Below are 19,804 nucleotides of genomic sequence, written 5' to 3'. Positions count from 1 at the left end.
TCTGCAGAGCTGAATTTGTGTATAGGTATTGTTTAAATCTTGTTTTGTCATGGAATTTCTTTTCTCCATCTATGAAAATTGAAAGCTTTGCTTGGTATAGTACTCTGGATTGTCATCTGTGATCTCTTAGTGTCTGCAAAACATTTGTCCAGAACCTTCTAGCTTTCAGATTCTCCATTGAGAAGTTGGGTGTAATTCTGATGGGTCTGCCTTTATATGTTACTTGGCCCTTTTCCTTTGCAGCTCTTAACAGTCTTTCTTTATTCTGTATATTTTGTGTTTTGATTACTATTTGGCAAGGGGACTTTTGGGGGATCCAGTATATTTGGTGTTCTATAAAAAATAAGGAACACTTCATTAGCTTGCATGTCATCGTTGTGCGGGGGCCATACTAATCCTCTCTTTATCATTCTAATTTTAGTACATGTGCTGCCAAAACGAGCACAGTATCAAAATTTTCTATTCTTCTTTTAAATGTATTATTTTTAAAGTTTTTTTTAACTGAAAATAGATTCTTCCCACACACAATACATCCCAACCACAGTTTTCCCTCCCTCCACTCATCATTTCCGCACTCCTCTCTATTCATGTCCTCCACCACAGCAAGTCTCCAAGATGCAATAGCCAAACATGGAAAAAAACAAGATAAATAAGATAAAGCAAAAGCCAGAGTATGGAGTCTGGACAAGGGCTGTGATGGTTATTCTTCACTGTCAAGTTGAATAGATTTTTAAATCACCTATGACACATGCCTCTACGTATGTTTTTGAGGCAGTTTCCAGCATAATTTGACTAAGGATTGAAAAACGACCCCAAATATAGATAGCGCCATCTCATTGGATGGAGCTCTGTACTGAATAAAGAGTGAAAATGGGCAAAGTCAAATGAACACCATCATTTGGTCTCTCTGCTTCCTAATTACAGATGCAATGTAACTAGAAGTCATATGCTCCTACCACCATACCATTTCTGCCCTGGTATATTGCACTTCCTCAAATCATGATCCAAAGAAACATTTCCTTTCTTCAGCTTTTTAACTTTTGTCAGTTATTTTCTCACAACAACGAGAAAAATAACTAATATGTTTTATCCTTCGAATGCTTTTGTAATGAAGTTGTTTCCTTAACTTCCTTAATGAATTCTTCATAGAAATCCAATACTCTTTAAAATGAACCTCAAAGCTTTGCCTCTTCTAAGACTACTTTGATTTTAATATTGCTACCTTTGAGCTCATGAATATTAAGAAAATTAACAAATGGAAAATAGCCTGAAAGAACTTTTTGGCTAATTTAAATATATTAGAAGCCTCATTAGACTTTGTAATATGCACTCATCCTGCTCATAAACAAGTAAGAACTGTCTTACTTCATTCACCATTCTATAACAAAGTGCCCTAGGCTGAGTGGCTTGTAAATAACAGAGATTTCTTTTCCATTGTTCTAGTGGCTGAGAAGACTAAGGCCAGTGGGGCCAGTGAGAGTTCATCAATGATGATTTCTGACTACCACCTCACATAGGACGAGGAGAAAGGTAGATCTCTGACTGATCTTTTGTAAGTGAATTAACACCTGATCATAAGAACGCTGCTTTCAGGAGATTGTTACAAGTCAAATAACACATTGCCTAATGCTAAAACATTAATTGATCATAAGGTTCAATATGTATAAGGGAGTTCAAATGTGCAGAAAATCACAATGCATATATTAGACCACTATCTGGATAGAATACTGTCTAGACACACGATATAATCAGTTATCACTCTTAAGGGCTGTGGGAATCACTTAAGTAAAACATCCCCAAATCTAATTCCTAAGCCAGAATTTACTCAAAGTGTTTCTATGATGTCAGGGGTCAAGTGATACATGCCTGCCTCACTAAACTTGCACTTGCCAAAGCCAATCTACTCCCATCTAGCCATTCTTTAAAATTTTTTTTGGATATTAGGAAAGGTTGAATATTTACTTCTCCACAATGATTATTTAGCTGTCTAGATTTCACACAGGAAAGAACTTTTCTGTATCCTACCTTTTCTATTTATTTATTTATTTAAAATTTCCACCTCCTCCCATCCTCCCATTTCCCTCCCACACCCCCTACTCCCCATCCCCCTTGCTTTCCAGTCCTAAGAGAAGTCAGGGTGTCCTGCCTTGTGGGAAGTTCAAGGCCCCACCTCCATCCAGGTCTAGGAAAGTGTGCATCCAAACAGACTAGGCTCCCCAAAAGCCAGTACATGCAGTAGAATCAAAACCCAGTGTCATTATCATTGGCTTCTCAGTCTGCCCTCATTGTCAGCCATATAGACAAGATCGCCGGGCAAAAGTTGGGAGCAGGGAGGTAGGGGTGGGTTGGAGGGAAGGGGAGATGGGGAGAGAGAAAGGAGAAGGGGAGGATTGGAGAGAGCTTGGGGGAATGGGGTAGTTGAGATGGAGGAAGGGTAGATAGGAGAGCAGGGAAGAAGATATCATAATTAAGGGAGCCATTTTAGGTTTGGCAAGGGTCTTGGCCCTAGAGGGGTTCACAGGTGTCCAAGAGGATTTCCCCAGCTAGGTCCATGGGAAGCAAAGGAGAGGGTGCCTGAACTGGCCTTCTCCCATAGCCACACTGACAAATATCTTGCATATTATCATAGAACCTTCATCTGGCAAAGGATGGAGATAGAGACAGAGACCCACATTGGAGCACTGGACTGAGCTGCCAAAACCCAGATGAAGAGCAGAAGGAGGGAGAACATGAGCAAGGAAGTCTGTATCCTATTTTTTATCCACCCCATTATACTGTCATTTTGTTCATGAGATCCGGAACAAAGCAAAACTAATGCCTTTTGTACCTCAAAGAGACTCAGAAGTGTTTTGTCACTTCTGTCCTTGCAATTACTGCTCTTTCTTCCAGGTTTTCTGTTTGCTTTCTGATTCTGGTGGTTTCAGACAACAGAAGCTTAGAACTTTAAGAGAAGTCATAAAATTATCTTGCTTTCAGCAGTACTTGGGACCACTAACTGTACTACCAAGACATTCTTTATTTTGGAGGGATTATTCCATTTGACCAGTTCACAGCCTAGTGATTGCATATATCACAGCAACCAGAATCTAGAACAGGATATGTCAACTGATAATCTATTAACATTGTGACCAGAGAATTTTCAGACATTCTCAAATGTGCCCAGGTGGATATGCTCATCCCTGGTTGAGAAGCGCTATGTTAACTGCAAACTCTTTCTGCTACATCTCCTATTGAAACACAACTAATCCACGTTCCTTAAGCCCTCGTGCCCTCAAGTCACTTCTGTCCTTCTTTTACCTTATTTCTGAGCAACCATATTTCTCCTACTACTCCTGCACTCGCTTGAACCAGATGATTTTTTAAATATAAATTTGGGAAGGCTACAAGAAAATAGATGAGCAAACTTCTGTTTGGTAAAGCATTTAGAGAAGAAGGAATGTTTGCTAGTTAAAAACGGTGAGGCTAGATAGTGAAATGGATCATCATTCTCTGCATAGTACTCCATAATCCTGGCTCATGTGCTGACTAGCTTAATGTCAACTTGACACAAGCTAGCGTTGTCTAAGGAGAGGGAATCACAATTGAGAAAGCATGACAATAACACTGGCCTGTAGGCAAGTCTGTGGGGATACTGTCTTGATTAATCGTTGAGCTAGGGGAGAGAGTTTGTGATCCCGCGTACCCAGTCAACCATGAGGAGCAAGCCTGTAACAACACTCCTTCATAGTCTTTGTCTCAGCTCCTGCTTCGATGTTCCTGCCCTGTTAGAGTTCCTTCCCTAAATTCCCTAAATGATGGACTACGTGTTGCAAGCCGAAATGAACCCCTTTTTCCTCAAGTTACTTTTGGTCATGGTGTTTTATCACTGTTATAGAAACCCTAGCTAAGATAACTCTATACCCATTTATCACGGAATCGGCAAGGGTATTATTTGGGACTCTAAAGCAGCAGATATTGTCAACTTAAAGATTTTCTGTTTCAAGCAGACCTCCTCTGACATATCCAGTCTGCCTTGCCTTACTGTTAACATCACAGCAAAGGGGCAATAACTTTTGAAGAATACTGCGAATTTATTAGGAATTGGCTCTAGGAATTGGCACATGAGAACTGTAAAGACTGAAGAAATAATTAAAGAAAGAAGAAAATAGTGCCCGGAGTCTCTGTGTAGCTTGTCACTGTAGTCTGCAGATGTACATTCTAACCTCTGGAATACATTAAGATACTTTAGACCATTTTACCCAGCAGATTCACCAGGAAAAATGACTTCTTTCACCTAGAACAGGACCCTATAAAGGAGGGCTGTTCTTTAAATAGCAGTACTTTCCTCTGCTCCCTGTATGTCTTTGTCAGGGGGCCTCACTCCTTTAGCTTTTGAGCTGGTTTTCACCCAATTCAATCTCACACAATGCTCTCCCCTGGTCATATTTGCATCTTCTATCCAATGCCGCTATATTTCCTTTGGCAATCTTGGTCAATCTCAGTGATGCTTTGCTTTGTTGTTTGTTTTTCCTGTTCTTTAACATGCCACGTTATTTAATTTCTCTAGGTCTTTCACATGCTGCTCTCTATCTGAGTTGCTCTTCCCTCTGCACTACTTCTAATTTCTCTTCCTCTTTGAGGTATCTCCTTAAATAATGCTTCCTCCAAGAGTTTATTCCCCTGCCAATAATTTAAAACACTACTCCATCTCAGGAGCCTTGCTCCACTATGATCCCTCATAGTGCCTGGTACCTTTTTTCTTTCATGTTTATGACATTCATTTGGAACGATTGTTTCTCATGCTTTCTCTTTCACTATACTGAACTTGTGGAAGATGAAGACAGTGATAATTCTGTTTATCATTATATTACATCTACACAGGAGAGTATCTGACACGTGATATGCATTCAGAAAGTATCTGTCAAGTAAGAGTGTACAAATTGAAGTGTTTTCCTTGTGAGACAGATTAGATTAACTTGAAGATTTAATTTGGAAAAAGCCAGTTGTCAATCAGTATTTAATTTGATTCCAACACCTTTTCCATGGCTAATTTGATCTAAGATGGTTAAACTTTTAGATGAAGCACAAATTGGATCATGTCATTACCTTGTTTAAAACCCTTCAATAGATTGCCATGGACTACAGGAAAATGTTCAAAAGTGCTGGCAAAGTTGCAAAGGCCCTCTGTAACCAGATAGTTGAACTTTGTTTTGACAATGACCTTTAGTACAAGATATACTTTGCATTGTAACTCATACTTATCTGTCTAAATGTGACTATTAGTAGTTCACAAAAGAATTTTTACTTTTACTACATGCAGTTTATGAAAATTTTTGTTTTTTAATTGGTGTTTTTTTAATATGATGTGTTTTAATCAAATCCAAGTCATGTTTTTTACCCTCCAATTACCCCATTATCTCTCAATAACATTTTTTCCTTCCAAGTTCTCATGTTATTGTTTTTAAAACCATTGTATCTATTTAGGGCTACTAGATTAGTGGAAACCCCTCAGGGGTCACATCCCTGGTGAAAAAATATCTCTCTCCCTCTCTCTCTCTCTTCCTCTCCCAGCTTCCATTAGTTGCTAATAGTTCTTGACCCAAGACAAGACTTCATGAGTCCTTCCATCATCCATATTTGGATTTTGGCTGCCTTATACCTGCAGGCTGAGCTGCTATGGGTTCTTTTGCAAAAAGGTCCTATCATATCTAGCAAAATCTGTTTTGATAAAGATGTTCACTACCTCTGGCTCTTATAATCTTTCTGCTTACTCTTTTATAATGATTCCCAAGCCTTCAGGTGAGAAGGCATGATATAAATATCCCATTTATATCTAAGCACTCACCCCAGTTTCTTATTCTCTGTATATTGACCAGTAATAGGTTTCTGTATTAATTGTCATCTATTGCAAAGTAGATCTTCTCTAATGAGGGTTCAGAGATACACTAATATGTAGATATAAGGATATGAATACAGTGGGAAGTTTATTGCCATTTAGCACAATAATAGAATCAGATTCTCCCCTTGGGTCCATGGCCCATTCAGCCATGGTTTTATTTCCCCAATTAAAAGTACTAGGCATGAGTTTAATCTTGTGAAATGGGCTTTAAATCCCAATCAGAAAATGGTCAATTACTCTCCTAACAATTATATTACTACTGAATCAGTGAGTTTGTCTTGTCAGACCAGAAGTTATTGTAGCTTACAGGTTTCACAGGTGAATAATACTGTCGATGAATGCCCCCATGGCATGCATAGAAGCATCCAGAACTATGAATACTACATAGTATGGATGAAGCTTTCAGGTCAGTACCAGCTTGATTTCTCCAAGTCCCAAGATTCAAGTATTATGTGTTTTCCTCAGCAACAGAGTCTTGCCTTCAAGTTCTGGAGGGTAACCAGGAGCAATAACACAACTTGACATGTTTATGGGGTATCTAGGACCCCACTGAACAACAACTTATAAAAAGGCAAGCTATAAGTAGCATTGAGATTTTTACTTGATAGTGCATATTGTCTGGGGAAGTCATTGTCCCTCTTTTATAAGGTCACTCCATTTAAACCCCTTTTATGGATGTATATGCATATATCCGAGAAGACTTCTATAGCAATAGGTTTCAATATGCCACTTTCAAATGTATATTAGTTATCCTTCACTATATTCCCTCTTCTAACCTGCCCTTTCTGCTCCTTTATTCCCCCTTTCCCTTTATTTATTTTATTATAGTCCATAACATTTAACAAAATGTCTATCATAACTCACTGAACTGATTTCCAACATAGGTTCTAAGATATAGTTTGAGAAAACAAAACAACACTGCTTTATCCCCCAGTTCTAGTTCCTCTGGAAACAGAGACTTCTTGGAGTTCACATTATAGTGGATGACTTCTCACCAACAATATTGCTCCTACCACCTGCAGAGTACCTACTTGAATTTCAAGACTCACTTCAGCACTCATTGTTGCTGCCTGGCCTCTCCAAAGGCAGGGAGCAACTTCATTTTCTAAGCCTGTCCCATCCAACCAGAGAGCACCTTATAACAGCGTATTTTATAAGAGTCCTTACTATAATATTCACTAAGTGCTTGTTCACCTAGTTCTTCTTCAGTACCAAGTGAGGTTATAAATACAATGAGCATCAGAAGGCTCTTGATCCCTTTGAGTCTAGCAGAAGAAGTCAGTGACTCTTGGGGTCGTTGTGTATCTTCACTATCGGTTTTGTATTTTAACCACTCATGAAAGGAGAAGACTTGGTTGGAATTCCAGTTGAAAGCTTTAATGTTCATTATTGGAGAGGAAATAAATTATATTATACATTCACCAGTAGATTTAGTATTCTTCCTCAGATGAGTAGTAGTTGAAGGGAGGATGAGACAAACTCAGGCAGTGCTATCCAACGGGTTTGGGTTAGTTGTTACAGTTGGTATATGTTTCCCAAGTCTGTATCACTCTGACATTCAACATGCTTTCTTGGTTTTTGTTCAACTATTACCTGTTGTAGGAGGCCACTTGTTCATTGCTGGCTGCCTAGACTCGAAATAACCACACAGAAACTGTATTAATTAAATCACTGATTAGCCTATTAACTCTAGTTTCTTACTGGCTAGCTCTTATATCTTAATTTAACCCACTTCTATTTATCTGTATATCACCACATGGCTGTGGTTTACTTACAAGGTTCCAGTTCTTCTGTTCCCAGTAGTGCCTACATGGCATCTCCTGACTCCATCTTCTTTCTCCCAGCATTCAGTTTAGTTTTCCTGCCTATCTCTACTCTTCCCTATCACAGGCCAATGCAGATTCTTTATTCATTAACTAATAAAAACAGCACATAGACAGAAGGACTTCCAATACCAATTACCCTTTGAAATTAAGGTCCATATCTGGCTTCTTGGGCTTAATTTTCCTTGATTCATAATTTAAAATCCCTACTTTGGTTCTTTACATTCTTGTATTATATCAGATCCATCCTTTGAAGCAACTGTCACTGTCTTCATGAGTACAGCATGAATAAACTTTCAAAAGATCATCACAGTGAGGGTTGTGGACTGTTTCCATTCCCTCATAGAAAGAAGTGCAGGGAGGGTTATAGGATGCTCACCTGAGTATGCAGTCACTCCTCCCAACAAGTTGTGGGAAATTTGATCATAATTTCCCATGAACTTGAAATAAATATTCAGAGAAGATCGAAAGTGGGGTCCCTATCTATGCAGCTGTAGAAAAGCCATCCTCCATTCTAAGTACAGATCTTCCAGGACAGCTGCATTAACGTCACTCATTCTCCTATTAGTAACCACTCATCCATGGGCAGTAAGTAACCCTAATACATTCATTGCTTCCCTAGGGAGAACATTGGTGGAAATGAACTTTCATTTGTTATGTGGTCTTTATGAGGAGGGGATCAACATTGTATAGTCCCTCTTTGAGTGGGGGATACTCTCATGACATAATGTGGCATTTGATGGTTGGAGGAAAAAAGAGTAGTATGTGAGGGGGAAGACTACAACATTGCTAAGAATTATATTCCCCATTCCTAAAGTATTAGAAACACTGGAAAACACTGAACAATACTCTCTGAGTTCTTGAAGATGCTCAATGAATGAGGTGCTCTATCCCAGTCCCTCTGATTTTATTACTTTTGATAAATAGCAATATAATCAAGTTGAGGGTTTCAGATATCTAAGTAGTGATAACAGACAATCACATCCTTTTTGTCTCAAACAAAATGTGTCAGGTCACCTCAAGAGGCTAAGGATTTTTTAATCCCAAATGAACACTTTCAGAGTTTCTTGCAGCAAGCTCTTTAATGATTCCCATTGGAATATGCAATTCCCCCAAATTACAATAGAAATGTTATAAATGGTATCATCCATAAGGCCGAAGTTTATTAGCTGTTTTAAAGACATAACAACTATCCAAATATATGATCCTCCTTGTAAATGTGTATATTAATATTTTTCCCATTGATTTTACCAAACACCTTACAATAAGCATCTTGAAGGAGGAAGGGTTTACTTTGGCTTACAGCTTAAGGGGATGCAGTCCATTAAGATTGGGAAGACATGGTGGCAGGATAATGAAACAGCTGTTCTCACAGTATTCATAGTCAGAAAACAGTGAGAGATGAATGCTGGTGTTTGATTAGATTTCTTTTTTTCATTTAGTTAGAGACCTCAAGCCTCTGATGGTGCCACTGCTCATATTCAGGGTGGGTATTTCCTCATCAGCAAAATCTTTCTTGGGTGAAAACTCTAATAGACATACATGGAAGTGTGTTTCCATGATGATTCCAGATCCAGTCAAGTAGACTATAAAGATTAATTGTCACAGTCTGGTTTGGCTGAGAAATAATTATAGGACTACCACATACGTGGGAGACAATGAGGTATGACCACACTCACTCCATAAAGAAACACTATGTCTAAGTTGTTGATTCTCATATTTTTATATCCAGCCTAGAGGTTTCCTGTGCTCATCTGATCCCTATATCTGTGTATCTTCCTATTTATATGATGCCTAATAAGCATTTCATGTTTAATTTGTAGAAAAGAGGTCTCCACATCTGTCTTCCAAAATATAATCTTTCTATTAGCTTTGCAATACCAATTAATGGTAATTCTACCTGGGTTATGCAATTAACAATAGTTCAATTCACATCGATTCCTCATTTTTTCAAAAATATACAGAATATATAATTCTACCCTTATTCTGCTACTGTCCAATTTCCATTATTTTGACATACCATGCAATTCATTACTTTGGAGTATACATATGCACATTTTGGGTTTTTAGTAGATTTGTGGCTTTTAAGCCGTCACTAAAATCAAGGTAGTACTATTAAAGAGATGGAGACAGGCAGCTAACTGTGAAATGACAGTCAAAAAAGCCTTTTCCCATCTTCTACTTCATCAGGACTCTGCCACAGCAGAGTTTCCACACTAAATGGTCACCCTGTCTTGAATGTTTTCTTTCAATTATCTCAGTACCTTTTTTGACCATTTCTCTTTTGGTGGGCAGGGGGAGCAAAGGGTTTATTAGGTTTACACTTCTACACTGATGTTCATTACTGAAGGAAGTTGGACAGGAACTCAAGCAGAGTAGGAACCCAGAGGCAGGAGCTGCTCCAGAGGCCATGGAAGGGAACTGACTATTGGCTTTATCTTCATGGCTGGCTCAGCCTGCTTTCTTATAGAACCCAGGATCACCAGGCTAGGTTCCATCACCACCACCAGCACCATCCACCAGGGGTTGGGCCATCCCCATTGATCACTATTTGAGAAAATGCCCTACAGCTGGATCTAATGGAAGCATTTCTTTAATTGAGGCTCGTTCCTCTCTGATGCCTCTAGTTTGTGTCAAGTTGAAACACAAAACCAGTTAGTACAAGCACTCCCCCTCCCCTGCCACATACACATGTTTAAAAATAAAATAGATAGCTAATAAAAGTTTTCCTCTTCTAGATTAATCTTAAAGTTAAAAACATTTTGATCTGGTAATAAGGAAACACGTACTCCAAGCCCCTCCCCCTTTAAAATAAATAAACAAGCCCCTCCCCCTTTAAAAGAATTTTTAAAATGTGTGTGAGGTGTTGATTTAAATAATCTTTTGTGATTCTTGTTTTCAAGAAACATGTTTTTCAAATATGGAGGCTTTTGCGCCATACCACCTTTAAGCTTTAAAACATAGCTAAGAAGAGCCAACCTTGTTAGCGTAGGTGTGGGTGAGCCAGCTCCAAAATTGTGAGCATAGGAGAACTGTCCCCATTACCCATCTGCCTCGTTGGCCTCCTCCCCCATACCCATCAACTTCTGGCGCAGGTGGGAGAGTTGACCCTGTAGTTGTAAGAGTAGGAGAGCTATCCTTGACCCCCATGAGCTGCAACACTTGGTAGAGCAAGCCCTGCACCTATCCAGGGCAGCACAATAGAGCCAACCCTGTTAGTAGGTGAGCCAGTCCTGAAGTTGTAAGCATGGGAGAGTTGTATCTATTTCACATTTGACATACCAACCCAACCATTGCCTAGGGCCAGACCCTAGGATGTGACTTGGCCTGCCCCATCATCCACCCCATCTATGGTCTGCTGGAACACATGACGGGATATGACATGTAGACCCAAAGCTGCAGGATCTCCACAACACAGGGCAGTAACAGGATATCCAGAAGGAGCCCTAGTGAGGGCCCAGCATCAATAGGGTACTAGAATCCAGAGACCTCGAACCAGACCAATGATTCTTTGCAATGAGCACTCACAAGTAAAAATAAAATAGACAAAGGGGATCACAGCATGATTCTCTTTGTTATACTGTAGCTTCTATTGCAAGACTTTTAAGATTTTCCCTTTTTAATTTTCTTTTATTTTCCTCTTAAATTTTGTTTTATTTGGGGAGTGTGCAGGGGCGGAGGGTAGATGCAAAGGGATACAGAAATGAATGGGCTCAAGATACATGATTTTAAAAAGACATAAAATGACTAAATAAGTGAATATTATAAAATAAAAGAAAAATGTTAATTTTTGCCATTTCTTTCTGGCTGTTGTTCAAATGTCACCTACAAAGTGAGATCTTTACTGTCTATCTTATTTTTTCTTCCTCTCCTCATCATATTGCCTCATCCCTACTTTAGTATTTCCCCTATGCTACCTACAATTAGTGCAAATGCATTACATACTCAATAAATTGATTTAGACATTGTCTTACTATTCTATAAAAACAATGATTTTTGTGTATTTTGCTCCTGTTCAATACTGCATACCTAATACCTAGACTGTATCTGTCCCATAAAATCGATTCAATAAACCCTTGAATGGATTAAATAATAAATGGGTGGTCAGAGGAATGAATGAACCATTCACAGTATGAGCTTTACAGTCAAATAAACCTAGTCTCTAATCTCAGCTTTGCCACTTACCAACAGTGTGCCCTTGAAAAAGCTCCCCTGAGCCTCAATTTGTTGTATGACTCACAGGGCTGATGTAAGAATTTTAATGAGATAATCTTGGTAAAGTGTTCAGCACAGTTCTTGGCATATAGGAAGCATAAGTGACATGTAAAATAATAATTACAAAGCTCATTGTAAAAGTGCATACTTGAAAATATAAAAGATGGGTTCCTCAGCTATATCCTGACTGGAGTGACCAAACATGTCCTGCAAATTATATACTTACTTTACAACTGAAAAAAATCTCTCTAAAATCTCTCTCTCTCCACCTGCCCATACATACATACATACATACATACATACATACATACATACATACATATCCAAGTTTCATTATTCATCTAACTATTGATGAACGTCTAATCTGGTCTGATTCCATTTAACTTTTGTGACTATAGCCACAGTGAACATGGATGTGCAAGTTCAGCGGAAAGCCCCAAGAGTGAATGGGTCACCCTGGGTACCCTACCAGCATAAGCAAAAAGGGGAACTCACCGAGATGAAGTAGATCCAGTCTGGCAGAGAGGGTGCACAGTTAGGGTGTTTTCCAGCACGTGGCCCTAGGCCCTGTGCCCGCCGAAAAAAACAGACCTTTTTGGTAGGAAACCTCCATCTGTTAGGAAAAATCTTAAAACGAGCCTCTCTACCCACTCAAAATAACTCCAATTAGACCAGATTACAGCAAATCAAAGATGCCCACGTTTAATGAATGCAACACTCCTGGGTTGTGGGAACATGGCGGGGGAGGGGAGAAGGGAGTGGGGAGACAGAGAGATCATGCAAAACCTGTGAGCATATGTTAACTAGCCTGTGACTTTTCCTGGAGAGGGTCAGCACTTGGCAGGCTTCCCAGAGGTGGAGTCTGAACCAAGGCATCTCCCAGGGGAAAGGGGCTTAAGATGGATGCCAGGGACTGGGGTGATGCTTCCAATCATCCCAGACTCATTGGATATAGAAGTGCTAGAGGTATGGGGGTCTCACTTTTGACCAAATATCTGACTACAACCATCTGTAATTTGTTCATCAATGAGGAAGTTTACAAGCAAAGGGAATGGCTGTTCCTGATTACCGCTTAACTGGGTACTGACTAACATTTAATTATCAGGTATAGACAAGAGGCCATCAGCAATTGTCATGTATCTCTAGAAACACATAGGTTTACAAAAAAAAAAAAAAAACACGCCTAAAACCAAGATCGTTTGGCAGTGTTGACGTTTATTCTTCAAAGGTTTTCCTCATTTTATGTTGTTTTCTCCTTGAGCTCCTTTTCTTGTTGGATGGCTAGGGAAAGAAAAATAGAAAAAAAATCATTAAAAGAGATTTTCCTCTTTCTTTTAATTTCTTTCTTTCTTGTTTTGGTTTTCTTAATTAAGTTCAGTTTCTTCTAAAAGATAGCTTTACTAAGTCACTGAAGGCTGATAAACATGCCTTAGAATGCAAAAGCCCTAACCACTTACCCTCACAGTGGAGGTGTGTATGTGTTAGAGCACCTGAAGACTTTACAATAATCTATATATTCTCTCTATATAAAGTTTATATTTAAGTAATAGATTTAAAATATTGTTAAAATATTGTTATTGTCCACAGAGTGTTCTAGGAATGAGGAATAAGTAAGAATTTCCTTCGGTTTATCCTTATACAACTAGAAAGTTTCATCTTTTCAGATGATTTCTTGAATTCTTGAGTTCTCTATTAGAGCTGAAAAGATGAAAATGCCACTCAGCTTTTAAAAGTTCACTTTGAGTTTCTCCAGGAGGTTGTGATTCTGAAGAGCAAACTGATCCTTTAAATCTGGGAAGCTGGAACACACACAAACTGTAAACTTGGTCTTCCACATTATTTTATAGCTTTTTCTAGATTAAAACTACAGTTTGCACAGTTTTTATTTATGAAAGCATAGATTCAAACTGTTGCATCCTGAAAAATGTCTAATATTTATACTAAAATAAAACTGGGAAAAATTGTGATTTATATAATGCCACATCCAATATTCCAAAATTAGCTTTAATATAATTTTAGTAATTTTGAAAGAAGAAATGAATCTATGATACCATTATTACTATAACCTAGCATGCATGCAAACCATGCACATTATCTAAATAAAAAGATAATTACTTGATATTTTAATTGCTGCATTAATTATCATAATTCTTACTACTACGTAGGTTTTTGCAATTTTAATACAGCATAGGTTTGTTAAGTGACTGTGCCAGCTTTCACCACTGTTCCTCTCAACTAGAAACCTCCATGACTTACTTTCCTTTGATGGAAGTGTATTTTTTTCTGCGGTAGTAATTTTTTTCAGTTTTGATCTGTCAAATTTTTCAACTTCAGACACGTCAAATTTGTCAGCCATTTTGACTGAAACAACAACAACAAAACATTACCTGCTAGAACTATGATCAGATTAGGAATAACAATTAAAAATTCATAAAATTCAAAATATCTGACATCTTGAACTTTGCATGCAAATAGATGGAAATAGAAAACACTATCCTGAGTGAGGTAACCCAGACCCAAAAAGATGAATTTGGTATGTACTCACTCATAAGTGGATTCTAGACATAAATAAAGGTCAGTGAGCCTATAATTCATGATCCTAGAGAAGCTAAATAAGAAGGTGAACCCAAAGAAAAACATACGGTTATCCTCCTGGATATTGGAAGTAGACTAGATTGCCAGGCAAAAATTTGGTTCTTGGGGGTGGGGGTGGGGTGGGTGTAAAGGGAGATGGGGAGATGGGGAGAGAAAAGTGAGGAGGGGAGGATGGGGAGACCCTGGGGGAATGGGATGGTTGGGATGGAGGAAGGGTGGATAGGAGAGCAGGGAAGAAGATACCTTAATTAAGGGAGCCATTTTAGGGTTAGCAAGAGACTTCACTCTAGAGGGGTTCCCAGGTATCCATGGAGATGTCCCCAGCTAGTTCCTTGGGCAGCTGAGGAGAGGGAACCTGAAATGGCCCTTTCCTATAGCCACACTGGTGAATATCTTGCATATCACCATAGAACCTTCATCTGGCGATGGATGGAGATAGAGACAGAGACCCACGTTGGAGCACTGGACTGAGCTCCCAAGGCCCAAATGAGGAGCAGAAGGAGGGAGAACATGAGCAAGGAAGTCAGGACCCCGAGGGGTGCGCCCACCCACTGAGACGGTGGGGCTGATCTAAGCTCACCAAGGCCAGCTCGACTGGAACTGAAAAAGCATGGGATCAAACCTTACTCTCTGAACTTGGCAGACAATGAGGGCTGACTGAGAAGCCAAGGACAATGACACTGGATTTTGATCCTACTGCATGTACTGGCTTTGGGGGAGCCTAGTCTGTTTAGATGCAAACCTTCCTGGACCTGGATGGAGGAAGGAAGACCTTGGACTTCCTGCAGGGCAGGGAACCCTGACTGCTCCTTGGACGGGAGAGGGAGGGAAGGGAGGGGGGGGGGGGGAAGGGAAATGGGAGGTGGGGAGGAGGCAAGAATTTTTAATTATAAAAAAAGAAAAAAATTCAAAATATCAATGAATATTTTGCATGGTGGTTTTCAACAAGGAAACAGCCAATCTTAGAAAGTCATGTTTTCTTAGGGTCCTCTGATTGCAAAGCTTCAGTCCATTTCTGTTGACAGCAAATGACAGCAGATGAAGATGCTCCAGAAGCCAAGATATTCTAGAAACCCAGGAGAAAATAAAAGCCTGACTTTTAAAATCCCAGCAAAGGTAAAATAAGACTAGGAGCATCTTCACCTTCCAGTCAGCTACTTTTAGAGGATTTGGGAATGGTGGTGAGCATCACACACTAAAAGAGAGGCACACAACACTGTACTAGTTTCTATTGAATGTCCAAAGTCAGTATATCAAAACTCAAAAGCTTTAGTAGAATAAGGAACGCCAAATACAGCTGAGTCCTTTTTTCCAGAGGTAAGAAGGCAGAGCTCTTCAGCCAGGGCCTGGTTTTATCTTAGCAGGGCTAGGACACAATCTAGTGACCAGGGTAAACTAGAGAGCCCTCCACCCCACCCCACCCTCCAGCTCCAAAGCTTCCACCTCTCAAACCCTTTCAGTCAAGGGTATCCTAAGACCTAGAGCAGAGAGCCCTCTACCCCACCCCACCCCCAGCTTCCACCTCTCAAACCCTTTCAGTCAAGGGTAACCTAAGACCCTCCTTTACCAGGTGAACATCGCCTATCTCAGAGTGAGGAAATTGGGATTCACACATTTATAACTGCAGGACAGGGAAGGGTCATTTGTCTGAATTGTGCCATTTACAAATGACTTGTCACTGTCTAGCACCCAGTTTAAGGGACAAAGAGATGAGAGCCAAACTGCCCCCTACTCCCCTGTGCAGGCCTCAACTCTACTCCTGGCCTTTGCCCTTTCTTAGGACTTGCCTGTCCTCTTGGGCCTTCTAAGGTGGGACCCCCAGGATCCCGCTCCAGACAGCAACTCGGGAAACAAAGCCACTGTGAAGTAGGCTTCAAAATGGGATTCCCTGAGCCACGAAGTACTACCGCCTGAATTTTGACAGGCCCCATCTTTCCTGGTCCTCCTGGGCCCCAAGTTCTCACCTATTTGGTACAAGATGCCTGGTAGATCAACGGCTGAGTGCCCTTGTAGAGCATGGATCACACTGGTGTGGCCTAGCACTGCCCTAACTTTATAAGCTCCACAGGACGCCCCGCCCCTTGCCCTGCCCATCCCTCTGTGACTTCAGACCCCTGTGTTATGCAAGGCCTCTCTTATTGGTCAGCAGTCCTGGCTTGCTTTGCCCCCTCCCCAGCTTTTAGTTTTCTGGGTGTCAGAGTTTGTTCAATTTTAGGACCTCTGTGCTTAAAAAATGTAGGTATTTAGACAGTATTTGATAGTAAGGTCAAAGTCTTTATGATAGTATTCACCTCCTTGTATAACAGTTGGAAATCATTACCATCTAAAAACACAAGTATTTTAGCCAGACAGAGTGCTACAGTCCTTTATTCCCAGCACGCAGAGGCAGAGGCAGAGGCAGGTGAATCTCTGTGCGAGGTCAGTCTGGTCTACATAGTGAGTTCCGGGACAACCAGAAATACATAGTGAGATCCTGTCTCAAAAAAAAGACAAATATTTTCTACTGTATGGAAATTGAGATGAGAGAGGAGTCATTGGGCTAGTAATATTTTCCCACAACATTTATTCAATCAAATTTACTATTAACAAATTTATTTTTTTACTAGCTTAATTCAGGGACGACTGCCCCAGGGGTGATCAAAACTTTCTAATAATACCATTTTATTAAACATGCATCATACTTGGCTCTACTAAATCTTGTTTTACAAAAAATCGACTCAAAGGAATCCCTTTCTTATTTCTTAACTAGGCTATCTTCCAGAAAATTATGTTTGAAATTCCAGGGCATAACATGACTAGTCACTTGACTGCAGACAAAGGAATCCTGTCTTGAAAAATCAAAATAAATAAATAAATATGTTTTAACAAAAAAGAAAAAACTAGGAAGGACTTGTGCTTAATTGGACACTGGTCTAAGTTAAAATAAACCAGAGGCTCCACGGGTTACTATATTCAGTAATATTATTTCTTAATATATAAGAAACATCACTGGGTATATTTTATTGATTTTTCTGAGCACATATTAGTGTTACAGTTTCCCTTTAACCCCAATATTTTAGGCTTCCCAAATCTTGTTATAATAGCAACTTAAGAAACACAAAGTTTGGGGCTGAAGAATTGGCTTAGTGGTTAAAAGCTCATGCTTCTCTTGTAGAGGACCCAAATTTGATTCTCAACAACCAGATCTCATAGCTTACAACCACTTTTAAATCTAGCTGCAAGGATCTGATACCAATTTCTGGACTTTGGTAGGACTTACACTCATACACACTCACATGCAGAGAGAGGGAGAGAGACAGAGACAGAGACAGAGAGAGAATTACAAATAGAACTAAACCTTTAAAAAAGAAATAACATGTTTTAATATTGAGTTGAGGAGATGGTTCCTTGGCTAAAGGGCTTGTTGCCTAAGAATGAGGACCTGAATTTTAATACCCAACACCCAATTAAGAATCAGATCCGGTACATGTCGATAACCACAGTGTTGCAGGGGACAGAGGCAGGTGAATCCCAATGTATCACTGGTCAGAGAATTTAATAAACAGTTCTCATCAACAATGGAAATTAGTTTCAGCAGACCAAAGCAGTATAAATAAAATGAGGCAATTTTGTGCTAACATTATGGAGCTGTGGCATGGGACACACAGAGTGAGGCCAGAGGATTGTAATTTTGAGACTAGCCTGAACTTCATGATACTCTCTTAAAAACAAAAACAAACAAACAAAACCCAGCCAGGCATAGCAGTTTGTATTAATTCCAGGACTTAGGAAATAGGTTAGTGGATTTGGGGAAATTAGAGGCCAGCTTCTACATGATGAGTTTCAGTACTGCCAAAGTGACATAGTGAAATACTGGCTCAAAATTTTTTTTAAGTTGAGTGGTGGTGGCAGCACAGGCCTTTAATCCCAGCACTTGGGAGGCAGAGGTAGGCGGATCTCTGTGAGTTCGAAGCCAGCTTGGTCCACAGAGCAAGTTTCAGGACAGGCTCCAAAGCTACACCGAGAAACCTCCCCCCCACCAAAAAAAAGTTTAAAGAAAAGCAAAATATTAGCATCCAGGCAAAACCTCAGTCTCCCTCTCCTTTATGTCTGTACACGAGTGTGTGTGTGTGTTCTGTGCATACACGTATGTGTATGTGTGTGTTCTGTGCATGCACGTGTATGTGTGTGTGTATGTTCTGTGCATACATGTGTGTGGATGTGGTGTACCCTTCATGCACAGAGACTGGAAGAGGAGGCTAGGTTCTCTGACCTATCATTCTACACCTGATTCTGCTGAGACAGCATCTTTCACTGAACCTGGAGCTAGGCTGGCCATCTGCACGCCCCAGTGATGTTGGGATCTCCACTCTCTTCAGATTCAACAGTCCAGGGTTTACAGGAACCTGCATGGCCACATTCGATTTTTTTACAAGGATTCTAGGATCGAAACTCAAACTTTTTTCTTTGAACAGCAAGGACACTTTAACTAATGTTTAATCTCTTTAGCCCCCAGTAAAGAAATCTGTTTTGTTATTTTTTAAAAGAAATTTATTATAATAAATTTCCAGAAGTGTTTCTGCAAGAGACCTTTGTAAATCATGTAAAATTACATTGGAATATTTCTCAAATATAATTTATGCTGCAAAATTAATACAAGGTAAACCTTTAATTGTTATGGAGCAAATAAAAACATGAAGAAAACATTAATGGTTATTATCTTAGCAACAACAATTTCCTTCTGCTCCTCCCTACCCCATCTTTACTATTGTGCAAGTGTGTGTGTGAGGGGCGGGATGAAAGACACGCGGAGAGAGAAAGATTCGAAGTGTATTCTCAGCAAGCTCCAGGTTGTGAGACATTGTCTCAAAAAACAGGCTAGAGAGTGACTTAAAGCCAACAAGAGCAAGCCTGTGGTGGTGGCGTGTGCCTTCAATCCCAGCACTCAGACTGCAGATCTCTGAGTCCCAGGCCAGCCTGGTCTATACAGTGAGTTCCAGGATAGCCAGGGCTATACCAAAAAACCCTGTCCCAGAAAACCAAAATCAACAAACAAACAAACAAACAAGCTAAGGCTGGAGAAGTGTCTCCTCAGTTGCACTTGTTGCTCTTGTAAAGAACCTGGGTTCAGTCCTGCACACCCACACGGTGGTTCACAGCAATCTGTAACGTTAGTTTCATGGGATCCTTCACCTTCTTCTGACTTCTGAGGGCACCAGGTACTTCTGAATCATCCCAATTAAACTCCTGCACCTCACTAACTCATCACAATTTGGGGGAGCCTAAGCGGCAGGTGATGCTGTAGTTAGGTTCC

General features: G+C 39.9%; 1 protein-coding gene and 1 non-coding gene across 2 annotated transcripts; both read right to left on the bottom strand.

Annotated features, from left to right (window-relative positions):
• Positions 1-338: 338 nt before the first annotated feature.
• Positions 339-445, bottom strand: LOC119805587. Its single transcript, XR_005283916.1, has one exon. It is a non-coding gene; the product is annotated as a U6 spliceosomal RNA (small nuclear RNA).
• A 12,711-nt stretch (positions 446-13,156) lies between these two features.
• LOC119804401 (thymosin beta-15A-like) lies at positions 13,157-14,272 on the bottom strand. The gene is made up of 2 exons (XM_038315827.1): positions 14,173-14,272; positions 13,157-13,197 (listed from the first exon to the last, which is right to left on the bottom strand). The coding sequence occupies exons 1-2, from the start codon at positions 14,270-14,272 to the stop codon at positions 13,157-13,159; spliced, it is 141 nt and encodes a 46-aa protein (XP_038171755.1).
• Positions 14,273-19,804: the final 5,532 nt, after the last annotated feature.

Source organism: Arvicola amphibius, chromosome X (genome assembly GCF_903992535.2).
Source record: "Arvicola amphibius chromosome X, mArvAmp1.2, whole genome shotgun sequence".
NCBI classification, from domain to species: domain Eukaryota; kingdom Metazoa; phylum Chordata; class Mammalia; order Rodentia; family Cricetidae; genus Arvicola; species Arvicola amphibius.
Note: the sequence above shows the minus strand (reverse complement) of the source record. Positions and strands in the feature narration are given on the sequence as shown.